The sequence below is a fragment of the Lissotriton helveticus genome, chromosome 6 (genome assembly GCF_964261635.1).
Source record: "Lissotriton helveticus chromosome 6, aLisHel1.1, whole genome shotgun sequence".
Taxonomy (NCBI): domain Eukaryota; kingdom Metazoa; phylum Chordata; class Amphibia; order Caudata; family Salamandridae; genus Lissotriton; species Lissotriton helveticus.
The window spans coordinates 332306206-332326407 of record NC_136067.1 but is presented as its reverse complement, the minus strand read 5'-3'; the positions used below and the strand labels follow the sequence as shown (position 1 = coordinate 332326407).

The 20202-nt window shown below is 47.6% G+C and overlaps 1 protein-coding gene across 3 annotated transcripts in view; it reads right to left on the bottom strand.

Moving 5' to 3' along the window:
• Nucleotides 1–20202, bottom strand: part of NBAS (NBAS subunit of NRZ tethering complex) — a 2361081-nt gene that overhangs the window by 1720054 nt on the left and 620825 nt on the right. For all 3 annotated transcript variants that reach the window (XM_078647778.1, XM_078647779.1, XM_078647780.1), the window contains exon 23: nt 306–459. In XM_078647778.1, coding sequence (XP_078503904.1) covers nt 306–459 — 154 coding nt within the window. The remainder of the gene's footprint in view (nt 1–305; nt 460–20202) is intronic.

The following is a 20202-nucleotide window of genomic DNA, read 5'->3' as shown; positions in this document are numbered from 1 at the left end:
AAAGATTCAAACCACCAGGTGGGTTTTTCATGTAGTTTCTGATGAGCAAATGCTGCGAAGCGCTAGGATACCTCCGGGTCAAATTTGCGCTATACAAAACTCAATAAATAAATAAATAAAACTGCTGGTTAGATAAGGAGTTTTACGATCGACCGTTAACTTCAAAATACAGTATTCAAATATACATTATTTACTCTAAAACAAATGTCTCAAATGCTTACAGGAGCCGCTGTCCGCATTATTTTTTACATACATTATCATGTTCATGTACACACAACACATGTGAAGGTACTCATCTTTCTTACCTGCCTAGAGTAATGTTCAATCTCCTCCGCCCTGCTCCAGTACCAGCTGGACACCAGTTCTACTGACAGTGCAGGACTCCTGTATCGCAGCAGCTCAGGCTGTTCTTCATACAGGAATTCAGCTTCGTCTTGAGGCCTGGGCTCCACAATGGTTCTAAGAAAGAACAACAGGACATGAGCTAAAAAGAAGAAGTTTAAAGCGCATCAACATCAATCGCTGCGCACATTCTTCCGTAGGTTTGGCAGCAGGGGCGACAGACTTTACTAATGAATGTTCTCCTCAGTTCCCTCTCCCAACTGGAACAGGATGAAAGTGGTCTCTAAGGCCCACATCAAAATAGCATTTCGTGATTACCAAATAGCGATTTTTACCGAATCTCTAATTGGTAATCGAAAAATGCTAAGTATGTAAGGAATTGACAAAGATTTAGCAATCCCTTCATATTCCCTAATAACGATTCGGTCAATATCGAATTGCAATGAGGTAATATTACTCCATTTGATCCTATGCGCCAAAAGGCCCATAGGTGCGAATGGTTTTGCATATGCTAATTTGTGATTACTTAACAGGCAATCGCAAATTAGCGAATGCAAAGCCAAGGGTGCTCGGGGGCCTGAGGCCCCGCTGAACCACCCCCTAAAAAATGAATGTGTACATGTAAAATGCACACATGCACTAGGGGCATGTGGGCGCTACATAGCACTATGAAAAATGCAGTTTTGTGCATTTTTCAAAGTTTGCACATGGTTACTATCGACTTGAAGTCCCTGCAGTTACTCATTAACTTTAGCAGCAATACTAACAAGTTACTTACCTTCGGTAACAATATATCTGTAAGAAACATTAGTTAGTGTTGGATTCCTTACCTTAGAATATCCCCAGGCGTCAGACTGGTTCCAGAAAGTTTTTGCTAGCATTACCTCTGCGCGTCAGTAGGTGGCGTTGTGCGGCTCTGCATCCGTTGCTGGCATCTTATGCGCCGAGATGACGTCACAGAGACTACTTAGGCGCCACCCATGCATGCTGACGTCAGTTCTGTACATGACTTTCCGCGTCAGGAACGCAGATCCATGCAAGACACTGACCACTGGTGCATAAAACTAGTTCCCTAAAAGGGATGACCTTAACCCTAGAAATCAGTTCGCAGAACGGGGAGGATGGGTGGGGCGGTAAGGAATCTAACACTAACTAATGTTTCTTACAGATATATCGTTACCGAAGGTAAATAACTTGTTCATCTGAAAGAAACACGTTAGTGTTAGATTCCTTACCTTAGAAAAGATACCCAGCAATACCAACCCCGGTGGTGGGTCTGCGAACTAACATCACACCAGAAAATCCCTGAGAACAGAACGGCCAAAGAAGAGGTCTCTCAGGACTTGGTTGTCAAGCCAATAATGCTTGGTAAAGGTATGCAGCGAGGACCACGTAGCTGTCTAACATATATCCTGCAAAGGGGCTCCCCGTCCCTTAGCAGTAGTGGCTGCAGTCGCTCGGGTAGAATGGGCACGCAATCCCACAGGAGGCTCCTTTTTAGCCAGGAAGTAACACGCTTTAATACACACAACAACCCACTGAGAGATGGTTCATTTGGGCAGAGCCCAACGTTTCTTGGCGCCCACATAACCAACAAAGAGTTGATCATCCACCTGGAAATGTTGTGTGCAAATAAGATAGAACGACAGCGCACGTTTTGAGTCCAGACGGTGAAGCCTCTCTTCCTCTTTCGAAGGAGGCGGAAAGAAGGTGGGCAAAGTGATGGTCTGCCCGATGTGGAAGGACGTGACAACCTTGGGCAGAAAAGAAGGGTGGGTCCTTAACACCACCTTGACCAGATGAACAGAAACGAAAGTAGGTTTAAAAGAAAGAGCCTGGAGCTCACTCACTTTTCTAGCAGAGGTGATAGCAACCAGGAAAGCAGTCTTTAAGGTCAGAAGACGTAAAGGACAGTTGTGAGCGGCTCAAAGGGAGCGCACATCTAATAAGTCAACACAAGATTCAAGTCCCACTGAGGCATTATAAAGGGGAACGGAGGGAACGTGTGTGTAATGCCTTTCAAGAAAAGACTAACAGGGGACTTGAAAAGAGAAGGCTTATCTGGAAGCCTTAAAAGGCGGAAATGGCCGAGAGATAGCCCTTGATAGTGCCCAGAGCAGAGCCCTGCTGGGCCAGAGAAAGGAGGAACAGAAGAACTTCTGAAAGAAGGGCAGAAAGGGGATCAACAGCCTTCGCTGTGCACCATGCCTCAAATTTCTTCGACCTGCAGGCGTATTCCGTCTTAGTAGAGGGACGCCTGGCTGCCAAGATAACATCACAGACTTTGGCAGGAAGGTCAAAAGCTGTCAACTGTCGCCGCTCAATCTCCACGTGTGGAGGTGGAGGCTGGACAGGCTCGGGTGAAGGACCGTCCCCTGCTGCGACAAAAGAGCCTCCCGAAGAGGCAGTCGGACTGGAGGACAGATTGCCAGAATGAGTAGCTCGGGATACCATACTCCACTTGCCCAATCCGGAGCCACAAAAATGACTTGGGCCCGTCGCGCCTGATCTTCTTCAGCACTCTGGGCAGAGGTGGTATAGGCGGAAAGGTGTACAACAGACCGCAACTCCACTCGCGACGAAAAGCTTCACCAAGCGAGTGCCACCTTAGAAATTCCAACACACAGAATTGATGACATTGCACATTCTCTTTGGTAGTGAATAGATCTAACCAAGGCTCTCTCCACTGCAGAAAGAGACCTTGCACCACGTCCGAGGTCAGATGCCATATGTGTTCCAACATGCATCTGCGGCTGAGTTCGTCCGCCCTGGCGTTCAGGGAGCCTGCCAGGTGTTGAACCACCAGAGACATGCCCCGATGTTCCAGTCATGTCCAGAGGCGCAGCGCCTCCAGACATAGAGTCCATGACCCCACCCGTCCTGTTTGTTGCAATACTACATGGCGGTGGTGTTGTCTGTGAACACCTGTCCCCGGACAGAGGGAAGCAAGGCTTTCAGAGCAAGTTGGATCGCCCGCAGCACCAGAATGTTGATATGGAGCCGGAACGCCACCGGAGACCAGAGGCCCCCGATCTCCGCCTCTCCCATGTGGCCACCCCATCCCAGGAGGGACGCATCCGTCACCACTGTGAGCTCCGGTTGGGAAAGGGAGAGGGATCGGCCATGGACCCAATCGTTGTTCGTGAGCCACCACTGTAAGTGTTGTGCAGTGCCCTCCGAGATCTGGACGTGGTCGGACAGGTTGCCCTGATGCTGTAACCACTGGAACTTTAGGTCCCACTGCAGAGCCTGCATATGCCACCTGGCATGATGTATCAGCAGGATGCAGGAGGCCATCAGGCCCAGGAGCCGGAGGGTCAATCTGATTGAAAACCGGGAGAGAGGCTGAAAGATCGGAATCATAGCCTGAATATCCCGGATCCATGGTTCGGGAGGATAGATCCGAAACTGCGCCGAATCCAGAACCGCTCCGATGAAGTGGAGCTTCTGAGAGGGACTCAGGTGCAACTTCGGCACATTGATGGAAAACCCCAGCAAATGCAAGAGGTCGGCCGTAGTCTGGAGGTGCGAGACGACCGTTTGGGGCGAGCCCGCCTTAAACAACCAGTCGTCTAGATAGGGGAAGACAGACCCCCGATGTGCGCAGATGAGCTGCGACCACCGCCATCACTTTTGTTAACACCCGAGCGGCGCTGGTAAGGCCAAAGGGGAGGACGGTAAACTGAAAGTGCTTGTGGCCTACCATGAACCGTAGGTAACGCCGGTGGGCCGGCAGGACAGGGACATGAAAATAGGCACCCTGCAAGTATAATGCTACCACCCAGTCTCCTGATTCGAGAGCAGACAAGACCTGAGCCAGAGTCAACATCTTCAACTGCTCCTTCCGGAAGAAGCGGTTGACGTTCCGGAGGTCCAAGATGGGATGCAGACCCCCTTTGTCCTTTTTGGGTACCAGAAAGTAGTGGGAATAACAACCACTCCCTACTTCTGGTCCAGGAACGCACTCAATGGCCCCCTTGGCCAAGAGGGCCATGACTTCCTGCTGGAGAAGTGACAAATTTTATCCCAACATGCAGCGGTACTGAGGTGGCATGGCTGGGGGGATAGACTGAAAGGGAAGGGAGTAACCATTGTGGATCATCTGCAACACCCACTTGCCTGATGTGATAGCGTGCCAGTGGGGGAGGTGATGGCGTATCCTGCCACCCACTGGTGTGGGGTGCACCCAAAGCTCGGATTAGGTAGGTTTGGAGGTAGAAGCAGAGGTGGACTGACCCCCACGCTGATTCCCAGACCCGCCCCTGCGGAAACCGCATCCACGGCTGCGCTGAGGCTGGTTCTGCACAGGCTTGCTGAAGGAACGTGCCTGGGCGGCCCTTCCGTGGCCATGAAAGGAACGAAAACCAGGAGTGGCTGGGCTTTTCGTGGAAAGACCTTAGGACTTGGCCGTGGCCCGCGAGTCCTTAAAACGCCAAACAGTTGAATGCCATCAAAAAGCATGTCCGTGAGTGAGCTTTGGACATCTGGCGAGAAGCCAGTAGATCTCAACTAGGCGTGGCGACGAAGCACCACAGTCGTAGAAATAGTTCTACCTAGTGAGTCTGCGGTGTCCAAACCACACCGAATGGCGAACTTAGCCGCATCTTTACCCTCGGCAACAGCTTGGGACAGCACAGCTTGTATCTCTTCAGGACACTAAGGCAACACCTGTGCAACTGTATTGCACACTGCGCGGGAATAGCGGCCCAATAGGCATGCGATGTTCACCGACCGCAGCCCTAAGCTGGCTGAAGAGAACAACCGCTTGACGAACTGCTCCAGCTTCTTAGAGTCCTTATCTGGCAGAGCCGTGGGGAAGGCACTCTGGGACGTCAAAGCTTGGATGACCAGGCTCTCGGGTGTAGGATGAGTGGTCAGAAAGTCAGGGTCACCCGGCGCTGGGCGATGACGCCTGGCGAAGTTCTTATCCACAGGGGCCCCTGTGGCTGGCCGCGACCAAGTGCCCACTAAGACGTCAGTGAGGGTGTCATTATATGGCAGCAGGGGCTCCAACGAAGTAGACGCCGCCTGGAGCACCTCAGTGAGAAGATTAGCTGATGTCAGCGTGCATGGGTGGCGCCTAAGTATTCTCCGTGACGTCATATAGGTGCATACGACGCCAGCGACAGACGCAAAGCCGCACAGCGGCACCTACTGACACGCAGAGGTACTGCTAGAGAAACCTTTCCGGATCCAGTCTGACGCCTGGGGATATTCTAAGGTAAGGAATCTAACACTAACGTGTTTCTTTCAGATACTGCTTGTTACACTAACTGAAACAGTGTAGTGGTAAAGGGAGGGGGAGATGAGTTGGCCTAACGGCTAGGGCGGTCGACCTCGAATCTGGGGAACTGGGTTTGAGTCTCGGCAATGGCGCTGAACATCCTGTGATTATGTGTCCTCATGTAATGCAACTGGCGCTATGTAAAGCGCTCTGAGACCCGATTCGGGTCAAGGTCACGCTATATAAAACTCTGTGTAAAACAAATAATAAAAAAATGAATATATTAAAGCAAGATGCCTCTGGGAATCCTAATTACAGAATCACATATCATATCCCTCAAAAAATCAAGCTGCACTATCCCTGCCCATAAAATTAAAAAAATATATAGAAGGTGACTTTCTTTATCCCTGGTGGTACATTTTTACTACTGGTGATGTTTGTTTTGTGCACGTAAAAGCATTTGTACTATAAGTGGCAATTCAACACCAACAGCAGCAAATACTAATACAAAATCCTCAGTATCAACGAATTCATGGTCCCTTGACAGCATAAATTAGGTAGAAGAGCAAGTTACTACCAAAAGTAATTCATGTGTCACGCAGAGCCCCAAAGTCTACTTAAACTTGTAAGGTTTATACTGCTGGGCTGTTAGCCTCTTTGTGAGCTTCACATTATCCTCGGCTGATCACTGATTCACTTTAAATCACCAATGCTTGCACTAAAGAACAAATAACTTACGTTTGGGAAGGCTCTTTCTGGAGGATACTTCATCTAACAGCAGATTCTTCACCTTCAGAATATCCCCAGGGGTCAGACTGGATCCAGAAACCTTTCACACAGCAGTGCTCCCACATGCCGGTAGGTGGTGCTGTGCGTCACCGTGTTGACTTTATTCAGTCAGGTAGTAACGAACAGAGATGCATATAAGTGCCACCCCTGTGTGCTGAGGTCTCTTTCTTTCTTGACTCTGTCTGCACCTTCGGAGACGGAGTCCTAAAGCAATCAGAGTACCAGTGTGCAGATCTCTAACTTAGGAACTTTTTCGATGGGGTAAAAAGATAGCACTTTAAATAACAGGAGGTGGTAAGGCACTGAGGAATCTGCGATTAGATACAGTATCCAGCAGAAAGAGCATTATCAAAAGTGACATGTTATTCTGATAAATAATTTAAACACAGATTCTCCACCTTCTGAACAGATATTAAAGCAGTCCCTCCCAAGAATGAGTGTTTGTGGAATGGGGTTTGACCAAAAATTCCAGCAAGCCCAAACTTGCGAAATGCCATCCCTGTCAGACCTCGCTGTCAAGGCAGTGGTGCTTCACTAATGTGTGTATGGACGCCCAAGTTGCAGCCTGGCAAATGTCGCGTTTATGCATTCCACGTGCCAAAACACTTGTTGCAACCTTGTCTCTAGTGGCATGAGTTCTCAACCCCTGTGAGGCGGTTTCTTGGCCAACGTGTAGCAGATCTTGATACAGGACTATCCACATTGACTAAGTAATTTTGGGCACGTCCTTGCCTTGTTTACCTCCGAAAACCCCACAAAAATCTGATCGTCTACTTGATGGTCTTTGGTGCCATTGATGTAAAAGTTCACAGCTCTTTTGGGTTTTAGCCAATGGAGTCTCTTCTGATCTTTGAAGCCATAAGGTGGCGCAAAGAACGCTGAGAGTGAGATAGTAGATTGCCTAACGTGAAAAGGAGTCACATCATGTGGCAAAAAGAACGTCCTGGTCCTCAACACCAGTTTGTCTGGGGAAAAGGAGGAGTGGGATAGCTGAACCAAGAGAGCTTGAAGCACACTCATTCGATGAGCTGAAGTCATTGTGACAATTAAAACAGTTTTCTGAATCAGAAGGCGTAAGGAGCAGCTGTGCATCGTCTCAAAGAGAGTACACATGTGGAAAGTAAGGGCCAAATTGCGATCCTATTGTGGCAACACAAAGGGTTTAGGGGTAATTTGCGTTAAACCTTTTAGCAACCTCATCACAAAAGTTGAGTTGAACAAGGGCAGCTGGTAAGGCAAACATAAAAAGACTGATAAGTAACCTTTAATGGTGCCCACTACAAGTCTGTACTGGATCGCCACGGATCTTTGTTACAGGCTCCACACCAGACCAGAATTTTTTTCCAGCACCATGCGTAAATGGATTTTGTTGAAGGGTGCTGTAAACCAGGTATAATATCCCCAACCTCAACAAGTAGACCGAATGCTGTCAATTGCCACCACTCAATCTCCATGCATGAGGCTATACATTGTGCATGCTCAGGTGCAGAACCCTGCCCAGCTGATATCATAGAAGATCCCCCCTCGAAGTAGCCGCATGATTGGAAAACAGATGTAATGCTTATGCTCATAATTTAATTTCTAATATGAGGTGTGTAGGAAAGTAGGATCTGCTTTCATGGTTACCCCTACCTTTTGTTGGTGTCAGTATGTGTTTTTTGACTAGTCTGGGTAGTGTCCTGTTAATCAGGACACCAGCCACTGTGCATCCTCCCTAAATTGGTCATTGTAAGTACTTTGGTACCTCCACAATTGGCTACTGGTGTTCCCTTGTAAGGCCTTAGTATATGGTACTATGGTACCGAGGGCATAGGTACACCAGCGGTCTCCCATGGGCTGCAGCATGTATTATGCCACCCATGAGAGACCACTCAAACAGTGACTACAGGTCTGCCACTAGCACCACTGACGACAGATATACGTTTTCCTTATATCTGACGTCAGTACACTTAATTCACCCCTAAGGCAGGCCTTTCAATACTGAAGGCAGGGTGCTGTGTTATAAGTGTGAGGGTGCCCTGCATGAGCAGGGCACCCCCTGCAAAGCCTGGAGTCGATTATCCAGGCATTGTAAGTGAGGTCAGCCATTTTGATACATATAGTGGCCATGCATCATTACACGATGGCTAACTATATACTGGCTGTACCGGAACCTGGGCATGTTTGGCATCAAACATGTTGGAATCATACCCCAACACGATTACCGGTGTTGGAGGCAAGATTCCATGCACAAGTGAAGCTCCCAGTACTACCGGTAACAGCCTTCCAGGGGCTGCCAGCAAACTAGTGCTACTGCCGATACCAGACACGATTCTGCCCTCCTGCTGCTGAGCTGAGCCCGGCAGGGGGAAGAAAGAACAATAGGCTTCCAGTCACAGGGAGGTGTGGCCATCTCCCAGACAGGGCTTAGTGTATTGGGCTGGGTTGGGTTGGGATGGGTTGGGGGCGCTTGCCAGCACCACAAGACTGCTTTGAAGGGCACGTTTGGTGCCCTTCTTCCATACTCTAGTTAGAACCAGTTCTGGGAGCTGCCTGGGAGTCTTGCAGGTTTCCGGGGCTCTGCACCAGGGATCCTTGTCCTGGGCAGATGGACTCTTGGCAGGCCGTAGGACGGGGGCTCCCAAATCCAGGCCACCGGGGCCGGTCCCTGCTTTCCAACCCAACTAGGCCGGGGAGATCAGGGAGTCTGACCAGGCACGAGGGACCCCTGTCCTGGGCACACGGACCCTCAGGACGTGCCCTCGTTTTCCACACATTTTTACCAAAATTCTGCGTAGTGGCGCTACACAAACTACGCCCAGCCCTAGTTTTAAACTGTATTCCGTTTACATTTTTGATGTTTTCTTGTATTTTAGGGTTTGGCAGTTATTTTAGTAAGTTATTTAAAAAAATGTATTATATATTTTGTTTTAATAGACTTGAATGTATGTACGTTTCTATTGTTTTATTATATATTATTAATTCCTGAGATGTTTTAGATTTAATATATTTAGCGTAATGTAATTAAATGCATAGTTACATTTTAAAATGCATTTAATCATTCTGTAGTTATTTATGAAAATTAATGTTAATATTTTTATGTAATATATTTTTATAAATGATTATATTGTTTTACTTTTTCTATTTTTTTTTTAGTTGCTATACATTTTATTTATAAACTTACATTTGTAATGTCAAAATTTTGATCCACAATTGAGGTTGACATTATTGTACTTTACTAGTATGTAAAGTTGATATCTTTTTTGTTTTTGTTTTTTTAAATAGTTAATTATACCTCATCTCACCTATAAGCATATTGCAAAGTGTTACAGCCGTTGTGGTGATCCTGGGCGTCCTCTGGCCAACTGCACTTGCTTAGGTCTCCCGACCAACTCCTTACACTGGAGTTAAGGTGTAATCATAGGACCGGGTACCTTCATTGTCAATTACCAAAACAGTCTTAGATCTTGGCCAATGTTGATAAGGGGTTGCCAGAGGTTAGTCAGAGTACTGCTAGAGCCCGCAAGATCAAGGCTAGTCATCGCAAATGCTGATTTAAGCCAATCTTCAGTTCTTGGGGGGGCTTGGGTCTTTACATTTCAAACAGATTTCTCTACGTGCCAGCAGGATAAGACATAATAATAATCCTCTATCCCGCACTGCCAGGTCCTTTGTTGAAGAGCAATCATCGGCAAACAAAACTAAAGACCCGTTGACCACAATATTCAAATCAAAGATCCTGCATAAAAACTTCCCAATCCCTTTTCAAAACGATCCCAAAGCCGGGCACTCCAAAAAAATATGAATGTCGTTAGCTTTAGGGGCAATACATCTGTGACACTTTGGCTCAGGGGTTGGGGCAAATTTGGCTAATTCAGCTGGGGTGTAGTATATTCGATTGGTCACAAAAAAATGATTCTTCTTTAAACTCGCTGATTTTGTAAATTTATAAAGACGTTTTAAAGAAGGTTCTAAGAGGTCCCCTATTGTGGACTCAAAGGGAGATTTATTCCATGCAGAAGCCTGTGTTGGGATGTTCTTGTCATCTGCGTCAACCAATTTTCTATACCAAATTGAGACTTCTTTCCTTAGCAGTTGTGGTGATCTAAGAAGAAGCTCTGTATCCCAATCTCCCCTTATTCCCCCGCACTCCACCTCAAACCAAGATTTTAATTGTAATAATTTAAATTTAGATATGCCAGGGCCTACCCTAGCTTTCAGTATCTCCCACTGGTGGATACCATTTGCATCCCCCAGATCTGACCAAATAGAGACTCCAGCTCTCTTGATAAGTACAGCCAGTCCGTATTTAAGACACAGGGGAGTCCCCAGGGAGTCCCAAACAGGGGTGTGGTCCGAATAGTAACCTATGCCACACCTGTTCCTTACTTTGAACTTTCAGGACCTTCAAGCGCACTTTTTTTTAAAAACTTCGGGGACCCAGATTTATAAAGAAATCCTTCTGTGCAATCCCCCTCTACATTCTTAACCAGCTCACTAAGCAGTGCCCCCCATGCTGAAGCCACAGGGTTTGCCTAAAGCATCCGGGTGGCTTTAAATTGAAACGCTACCAGGTACCAGCTGATGTCTGGAAGAGCTGTCCCACCCTTGACCAACCCCCGCCTCAGTTTCTTCCATGACAACCTCACTCCTTTGTCTCCCCAAACAAAACTCCCGACCTTACTCTGTATTTTCATAATAGCCTGCTGGGGAAATGTCAGGGGGACGGCATTGAAGATATAAGTCAACTCAGGGAGGATAGTCATCTTGACTAGGTTTACCTTACCAAATTTAGGGGCCGATTAGGATTGCGGTGAATCCGCATCCTCCGGGCCAGAGGAAGCCACCGCCAGCCCGGAGGATGCGGATTCACCGTTGCGGTGACTGAAAAAAAAAACCGCCACATTAGGATGGCTGGGGGGTCCGCGGCGGACGGCAAGACCGTTCGCCGCTTTTCCGCCGGTTGCCTTCGCGACCGGCGGAAATAGTGCATACATATGGTGGCGGTGTCTGCGAGACACCGCCAGCCATATTATGATGCCCGCGGTCCCATGCCTTTCCACGGTGGCATTGCCGCCGTGGAAAGGCATACGGTCTTTCCTTTGGGGGCCCGTTGCGGGCCCCCAGGGTGAAGGGGGGGGGTGAGGGCTGCACATGGGGGTACCTATGGTACCCCCCTTGCATGTGCATGCACAAAGCGACAGGCACCGCGCGGTGCCTGCCGCTTTGTGCATGCACATGTAAAGCATGCATTTTTAACCTTACGGCGGGTGCTGCTTCAAGCAGCACCCGCCGCAATGTTAAATATACAGGATGTGACCGCCAGGGTGGCGGTCACAACCTAATTCCGACGAAGGGACCGCCGCTGCCCCTGCGGACGGTCTCTCCACCTCGGGGTGGCGGACGGACGCAGGTCCGACCGCCATCATAATAGGCCCCATAGTTAGGGGGAGATTATTCCACCTTGCAAATAGATGATCTAATTCCTTAGTAACTTTTTTCAAGTTCAAAGGGGCTATCTTATCCAACTCTCTAACTATAGTAATGTCGAGATATTTAAATTCCGTACTGGTCTGCCCCCTCCACTGCTCAATATTCCAGCAAATTACCTCTATCTTGGAGGAGTTGTCTAGATATCCCGAAATTAAACCAAACTCCCCCAGGAGGGACTCAACCCTTGGTATTGTTACTGCTGGATCGCTGGTATAGTTCCCACCTGAATCTGGAAACTAGGAGTAAGCGACCCATTTATCAGGATTTTCGCTGAGGCTCCCTGGTAGCATTGTCTCAAGGTATGGATAAAGATGGGCCCAAAGCCCATTGCTTCCGGTAACTCCCAAAGATAAGACCAGCAAACCCTATCGAATGCCTTGGCGTCATCTAAAGCGATCACAGCCAAGGGTTCTGCTCTTACTGTGGCAAGATCAATATTGCCAATGAGTAGCTGCGTTTGTTCCTGTATATAACGTCCGTTGATGAATCCCTTTTGGTCAAAATTGACCAGTCCAGGGGCCAATTTGGCTAGTCTCCCTGCTAATATACCCATGAAGATTTTATAGTCGGAATTTAGCAGGGAGATTGGACGATAGGAGTCTGCTTTCAGAGGGTCCTTCCCAGCTTTAGACATCTACCAAATCCAGGTCATAGATCAGGTTCTTCATTGTACGCCGAATACGAGGTGCTCCTGTGTAGTGACTTTGATTTGACCTATCCCTAAGGGGATCTAGGAGGACATTAAAATCCCCCCCACAATCATTGGCGGATTCTCCAAAATTAACTTTAAATAAAGTGTAGAGATATAGGACGAATCGTCCACATTTGGGCCATAGAAAGAGGCACAGATTAAATCCGTGCCCTCAAGGTCCAAATGCGCAACTATCCACCTCCCAGTTTGGTCTGTCTGAGTTGATTTGATTGAACACAGCAACCCCCGCTTTATCAAAACTACCCGATTGTTTATAGTTTGACTAGAAAACCAAAAACTCTCAACCCAGGGGATTTTAGAAAAAAACGTTTTTAGATTCCTCGGCAGTTAGGTGTGTTACTTGTAGAATACATATGTGTGCCTCAGAAAGCTCTAAATACTTCATTATCAGTCTCTGTCTCCTTTGGCATCTCAATCCGTTAACATTCCAGGAGATAAAGCAATTCTTATTGCGCTGAGCTGTTACCCCTGCCATCTAGTTAGAGATCTCTGACCCAAAGCTCCTGGCCCACATGCTAAACTCCTAAAGTGAGATGAGTATTTTTTTATTTTATCCCTTTGCTCCCCACCCAGTGCCCCCTGACCCCCCCACCCTCCCGTGCCCCATGACTCCCATGAGGAACCCTCCCTTCCAGAATAGGCGAACCTATATGGCTGCGCCCACCAAGGAAAAAAAAAAAAGAAAAGTTTTTACATAAACAAGAAATGAATGAACAATCTTAGACTCCGCGGTGAGAGGCTATTTTGTATTGTTAACATCATTTCCCAAGTTTCCCTCCTCTGATTTTTTCCATAAACTCATCTACCTCTTCGTTTGTACGAAAGAGGTGCATTTGATTGTTAAACATAGCTCGTAGCTGGGCTGGGAATTTCAACTGGGCCTTAACTCCTAAGCTTTTTAAGGAGTAGTTTCTTACCTGTAACTCCAGTTCTGTAGTAGGGGTATCTCTGTTATAGTCATAATCTAGTGAATAGTCCCGCCCATGTGGATGGACCCCGGAGCAATCAAAAATAATCTCTTAAATTGTCCTCAGTGCAGTCCTGCATAGACACTTAAGAGAAAATTAAAGACAATAATGCAGCCTATACCTGTAAGGCTGCACTGTCCAGTACTTCAACTAGAAATGCAAAGAATATTCCACCAACATCACATTAAACACAGTCTGTTAAGTTTCACCCATAGAGAAACTTCCCCTTCACAAAATCCTTGGAATGATAGAGAGGAAGGGATGGACAGACAAGCCCCCATAGGCTGCCATTATGTGTCTGGAAAAGGGATTTAAGGAACTCTCCAGAGACCCTCAGTATCCCATGATGCACAGCAAACTCCTTTTACTTTCAGTTCTTTTTGAAGGTGTATAAAGAAAGGCCTGCAGCATACATTACAGTACCATTTTCTCCACCGGGGAGGAGAGCGGGCGCTTATGACTATAACAGAGATACCCCTACTACAGAACTGGAGTTACAGGTAAGAAACTACTCCTTCTGTAGTAGGGTATCTCTGGGTATAGTCATAATCTAGTGAACAGAATGGCAAGCCCATCCCAACAACCTAACCGGCGGTGGAGAAAAGACAACTCCACTTCTGTGCAAACAGATTTCTTAATGAAGCCTGCCCAACCTGAGCATCTGCTCTGGCATCCAAGTCCAGACAGTAATGCTTAGCAAAGGTATGGACAGACTTCCACGTGGCAGCCCTGCAGATCTCTGCAATGGGAACATTATTTAGCAAAGCCGTTGTAGTCGCTTTGCTCCTGGTGGAATGAGCCTTAGGCTTACCTCCTAAGGTCTTATTCGCCTACTGTAACATAACTGGATACAGGACACAATCCATCTAGAAATGGATTGCTTCGAGTTAGCAAGACCAGTCCTGACCGACCCATAGTTGACAAACAGTTGGTCTGACCTACGAATGTCCTTGGTCTTATCCAAGTAGAATTTCAACACCCTTCTGACATCCAGGGAATGGAGAGACCTTTCCGCTGGAGTGGAAGGATTCTGGAAAAACGTAGGTAAAGTTATAGTCTGATTAACATGAAAATCAGAGATCACCTTAAAGTTAGGGTGAGTACGCATCACAACGTTAGCAGCATGAAAAACAGTGCAAGGTTCCTGGCAACACAATGCCTGAATTTCATTCACCCTGTGGGCCGATGTAATGGCCACGAGGAACGCCGCCTTCCACAACAGGTGCTGCAGTGAAGCATTGTGAATAGGCACAAAAGGTTCCTTCATCAACCTGGACAGCACCACGTTCAGCTCCCATGATGGCGAAGGACGCAGAACAGGAGGGAACACCTTCTTCAATCCTCCCAAAAAATCCTTTATCACAGGAATCTGGAAGAAGGACGTCTGCGAAGGACATTTCCTGTATGCAGTCAATGCTACGAGGTGAACCTCAATGGAAGAGAAATTAAGTCCAGACTGAGCTAAATGCAGAAGGTATGGAAGGATGACATCTTCCTTGAAGGTCGTCGGATCATAGTTCTTAGACATGCACCAGATGCAGAATCTCTTCCACTTGTAAGCGTAAGAAGTCACCATATGCCGACCGAACTTCGTGAGAAGGTCCGGCCGACACAGCAGCTGCCGGTGAGGCAGGAGCGACCGGTAAAGCAGGTCCGTGAACCACCACTGCCTGGGCCATCACCCGGAGCAATGAGGATCATGACCGCTCTGGACTGGGATAGATTGATGAGAACCGCCAGAATCAGGGGAATTGGTGGAAAAGCGCACAGAAAGCTGTTGGACCAGCTGATCCATAACGCGTTCCCCAGAGTCCCCGGCTGGTAATACCTCGAGGCGAAGTCGCGACATTTTCTGTTTTCGGCGGTGGCGAACAGATCTATGTCTGGAGTGCTCCACATGGCGAAGATGTCGTCGAGCACCTCTTCGTTTATGACCCACTCGGGGTTTTCGTGGATCAACCTGCTGAGGGCGCCTGCTTGAACATTCTGCACACCTGGCAGATGAGTAGCCGTTATCGTCAGTCCTCTGGCTAGCAGCCAGTGCCAGATCGCCTGCGCTTCCTGTGACAGTGTGCGCGATCTTGAGCCCCCTTGCTTGTTGAGATAATACATTGTGGTCGTATTGTCCGTATGCACAAGCAAGAAGTTGGTCTGGAAGGACGGATGAAAGGCCTTCAGTGCCAAGTGAACAGCTCTGAGTTCCAGGAAATTGATGTGATACGTGGACTCCGCCGGAGACCACATTCCCTGGATCTGTAGATGGTCTGAATGCGCTCCCCAGCCCTGGAGAGACGCATCCGTCACGATAGTTTGAGTGGGGATGTCCTTGTGGAAAGGAACCCCTCTGAGGAGATTCTCTGCTGAGCACCACCATCTCAGGGACTGTTGGGCGTGACAGACCCCATTGATAAAAATTACCGCTTCATCACGCTCTAGCATCACGCGCAGCAGAATACGTGCTGACGTGGGCGCCATACTGGAGGTAGGAAGGGTGGCGGTCTAGTAGCTGGACGCCTCCCGCCCTCCCGGACTACATAAGCAACGCGAGAACGCTCGCCCGCTGACTAATAGCTAGTCTTCTCACCCCTGAGGCGGAAGCCGGGGGCTCTGTATTGTGTTTTAAAATTGTGTGCCTTATTTTTTGTTGACATATTTTGCAACTTGTACCCATTTTAACTAACAGACCCCATTGATAAAAATGACCGCTTCATCACGCTCTAGCATCACGCGCAGCAGAATACGTGCTGACGTGGGCGCCATACTGGAGGTAGGAAGGGTGGCGGTCTAGTAGCTGGACGCCTCCCGCCCTCCCTGACTACATAAGCAACGCGAGAACGCTCGCCCGCTGACTAATAGCTAGTCTTCTCACCCCTGAGGCGGAAGCCGGGGGCTCTGTATTGTGTTTTAAAATTGTGTGCCTTATTTTTTGTTGACATACTTTGCAACTTGTACCCATTTTAACTAACAGACCCCATTGATAAAAATTACCGCTTCATCACGCTCTAGCATCACGCGCAGCAGAATACGTGCTGACGTGGGCGCCATACTGGAGGTAGGAAGGGTGGCGGTCTAGTAGCTGGACGCCTCCCACCCTCCTCAAAACTGGATAAAAACAGACGACCACCCCGTCCGCGCAGCGGGCGGGCGCAGCGGGCGCGCCGGCGGCACGCCGGAGGCGCGCCAGAGGCAAGCCCGTCACCAGACACGCGCCTAGCGCCATACCCCCTGCCCCTTTTAGTACCAAAAGGATCACCTATACCTCTGTTGAAATACGTAAGTGGAATCCAGGACACCTGACGACTTGCACCAAGCACAACCCAGAGGATCTCCATGACCAAACTGAAATTGGCTGTAGGGACTGTACATCTCCCGTACCGCTAATTAATAATAAAGTCAACCATCTGACTGATGGCTCTACTAAACTTACTAATATATCTATCTCCCTTATTAATGCACGCTCCTTGGCTCGGCATAGGCAGGATATAGCCGATTTAATTGTGGACCACGCTATAGATATCCTTTTTGTAACTGAGACATGGATGGATGATTCATCCGAGCCCGACTTACAGGTAGCAGTACCTGACGGCTATAAGGTGTTTAGATGGGACAGACAGGGGGGAAAAAGAGGAGGAGGCTTGGCAATTATTAGCCGTGATATTTTCTCGGTCAGAATTTCCCCTGTGCCATCGCCAGCATGCGAGGCATTACACTTTACCATCAACCTAAACCCTTCACATAACCTTAAAGGAGTGCTCATATATAGACCACCAGGTCCTCGCGCAGAGTTTCTCTCCTCTTTCACTTCTTGGATGGAACCCCTAGCCATCGAGGACTCCTTTATGGCACTGGGAGACCTAAATTTTCATTTAGATAAGACGGACGAGGTTGACACTCAAGCTCTTTTAGCTGAATGTCTCACACTGGGTTTAAACCAGCACATAAAGGCACCAACTCATGTAACTGGACATACCCTGGATGCCATCTTCTCTAACATCAATGAGTTGGAGGTATCCAATATATTGCCGTTGACATGGACAGATCATCATGCCATACTGTGTCATCTACCGATTAAACGGACTAACCCTTTTAAACAGATCTCTTCCCAGAACAAATTTAGAGTGTGGAAGGATATCGATTACGATACCTTCAGGATATCCTTGTCTAACACTCGCCCGGAGATTCAGCCTAATCCTACCGAAGCAGTAGGTCAGTTTCTCAACTGGGTAGGCAACGCGGTTGAAAAGCATGCTCCACTAAAAACCATCTCGAAAAATAGAAAAGTGCCTTCAGCACCGTGGTACTCAGAAACTCTCAGAAAACAAAAACAGATCTGTAGGAACCAGGAAAGAATTTGGCAAAAAACTTATGATAACATAAGTAAGGCCAAGTATAAAAATGAACTTACCACTTACAAAAAAATGATTCAGGAGGAAAAAAAGAATTATTTTGAGCAGCAAATTGAAAAATCAAAAAACTCAAGTCGACAACTGTTTGAAGTAGTCAAGACTTTGTCAGGGAAAGTGGTAGACCTGAGCCCTCCCCAATCACAGGAATTCTGCAATAACTTAGCAGGTTTCTTTTTCTCAAAAGTCAATGACATTTACTCCGATTTTTCGGTTATTTCATCTAATACCAACATACAACTTAAACAATTAAAAAATATCCCGGACTGCTCATTTGTTAAATTCAGGGACGTGACGAATGAAGAGATAAAAGATCTCATGAGACAGGTAAAAACTGGCTCATCTCTAGATCCTTGTCCCCCTAAAATTCTTATTCCAGTAAATGACTTGGTTAGTGAAGTCATCACTCCAATTTGTAACGCCATGTTCCAATCCGGGATTTTCCCGGACAAGTTAAAAAACACACTACTGAAACCCCTCCTCAAAAAGAGTGGTCTAGAGAAAACAATCCTCAAAAATTATAGACCTATCGCCAGTTTGCCTTTCCTGGCCAAAATAGTGGAGAAAGTTATGAACAGCCAACTAGCCGAGTATATTGAACATAACAACCTCCTGGACGAGTCCCAGTTCGGATTTCGCAAACTACATGGAACCGAGACTGCTCTTATAAAGGCTGCCGATGACATTAGAACCATCAGGGACCAAGGAGGAACAGCGATACTGGTCCTGCTGGATCTTTCGGCGGCCTTCGACACGGTCAATCATGCTATCTTGATTGACCGTGTCGAAGAAATGGGCATTCGCTCCATGGCCAAAGAGCTTCTGGCCTCTTTTCTGTCGAACAGAACGCAAGCAGTGACCTTGGGCGAATTTCAATCTACCGAGCTCGCCCTTCCATGTGGCGTTCCGCAAGGCTCATCCCTAAGTCCGACACTTTTTAACATCTATGTGTCGGACTTAGCTAGGGTAATCAAGAACTACCGGATGAGCCTTACCTCATACGCCGACGACACCCAATTGGTGATCGCAATTAAGAATGATGGTGAGGAAGTAGCTGCTAGCTTCCAGGAAGGCATGGTGGCCATCAAGGAATGGATGGCTGAGAATTGCTTACGTCTCAACTCAGAGAAAACGGAGGTAATGATCTTTGGAAAACTATCGCCACAATGGTCTAACACATGGTGGCCCACTCCGCTTGGAGCCCCCCCAGAACCTGTGCATAAGGTCAGGAATCTGGGAATTATTTTCGACGATAATCTCAATTTCACCAGCCATGCCAATCAGGTAGCGTCATCTGCCTTTTACAAGCTCAAGATCATCAGAAAAATCCTGCCCTATCTGCCTGAGAGTACAAGGAAAACAGTGGTGAGCTCCTTAGTACTCTCATCACTTGATTATTGCAACAGACTATTTGTAAATGCTCAGGCACGGGTGGTGGCCAAACTGCAGCTTATTCAAAATGCTGCCGCAAGGCTACTATCTGGCATTCCCAGATTTCAGTCCACCAAGCAAGCAATAAGAAACTACCACTGGTTAACGGTGAGAAATCGCATTAGATTCAAGACCTTGTGTCTCACCTTTAAAGCTCTCAAGGGTCATGGCCCAGCGTTTCTCAAACAGAAACTCTGCCACTACCTTCCGAAAAGATCTCTTCGATCTGAACAAAGACTTCTACTGGTAGTGCCTCGAACCAGGACGGTTAAATGGGGCGACAGATGCTTCATCAATTCCGCAGCCAAACTTTGGAACATGCTTCCAATTGAAATAAAGTTGGCACCCTCGCTACTCCAATTCAGGAAACTGGTAAAAACTTGGTTATTTGACCAATAACTGTTCAGCTCAACATTTCCTAAGGTAGACACTTGCTTAATCAGAGATCGTTGGCTAAGTCATAGCGCCAAGACACCCACGGGTATATGCTGCGCTTTATAAATTTTTAAAATAAATAAACTGGGTCCTGTCGTCCCAGGACCCTTTCCTCTGGTCCCACTGATCCTCCAAGCATTCCTGCAGCAGTCTCATGTGGAGGCACGCATGTGGAGTGAGGAAGATGCAAGAGGCCATCAACCCCAGTAGAGAAGACACCGTCCTCACTGTTGTAGATGGAGCAGCTATGAGAGTCTAAGCCTTCCGAAGGATCGATAAGCGTCTCTCCTCCGAAGGAGACACGCTTGCTGACAGCGTATCGATGGAAGCTCCCAAGTACTGCAGGCACTGGACAGGAATCGGGACAGACTTGGACATGTTTATGTGCAACCCCAGCTGGTTCAACAGAACAGTCGTTTTGTTGAA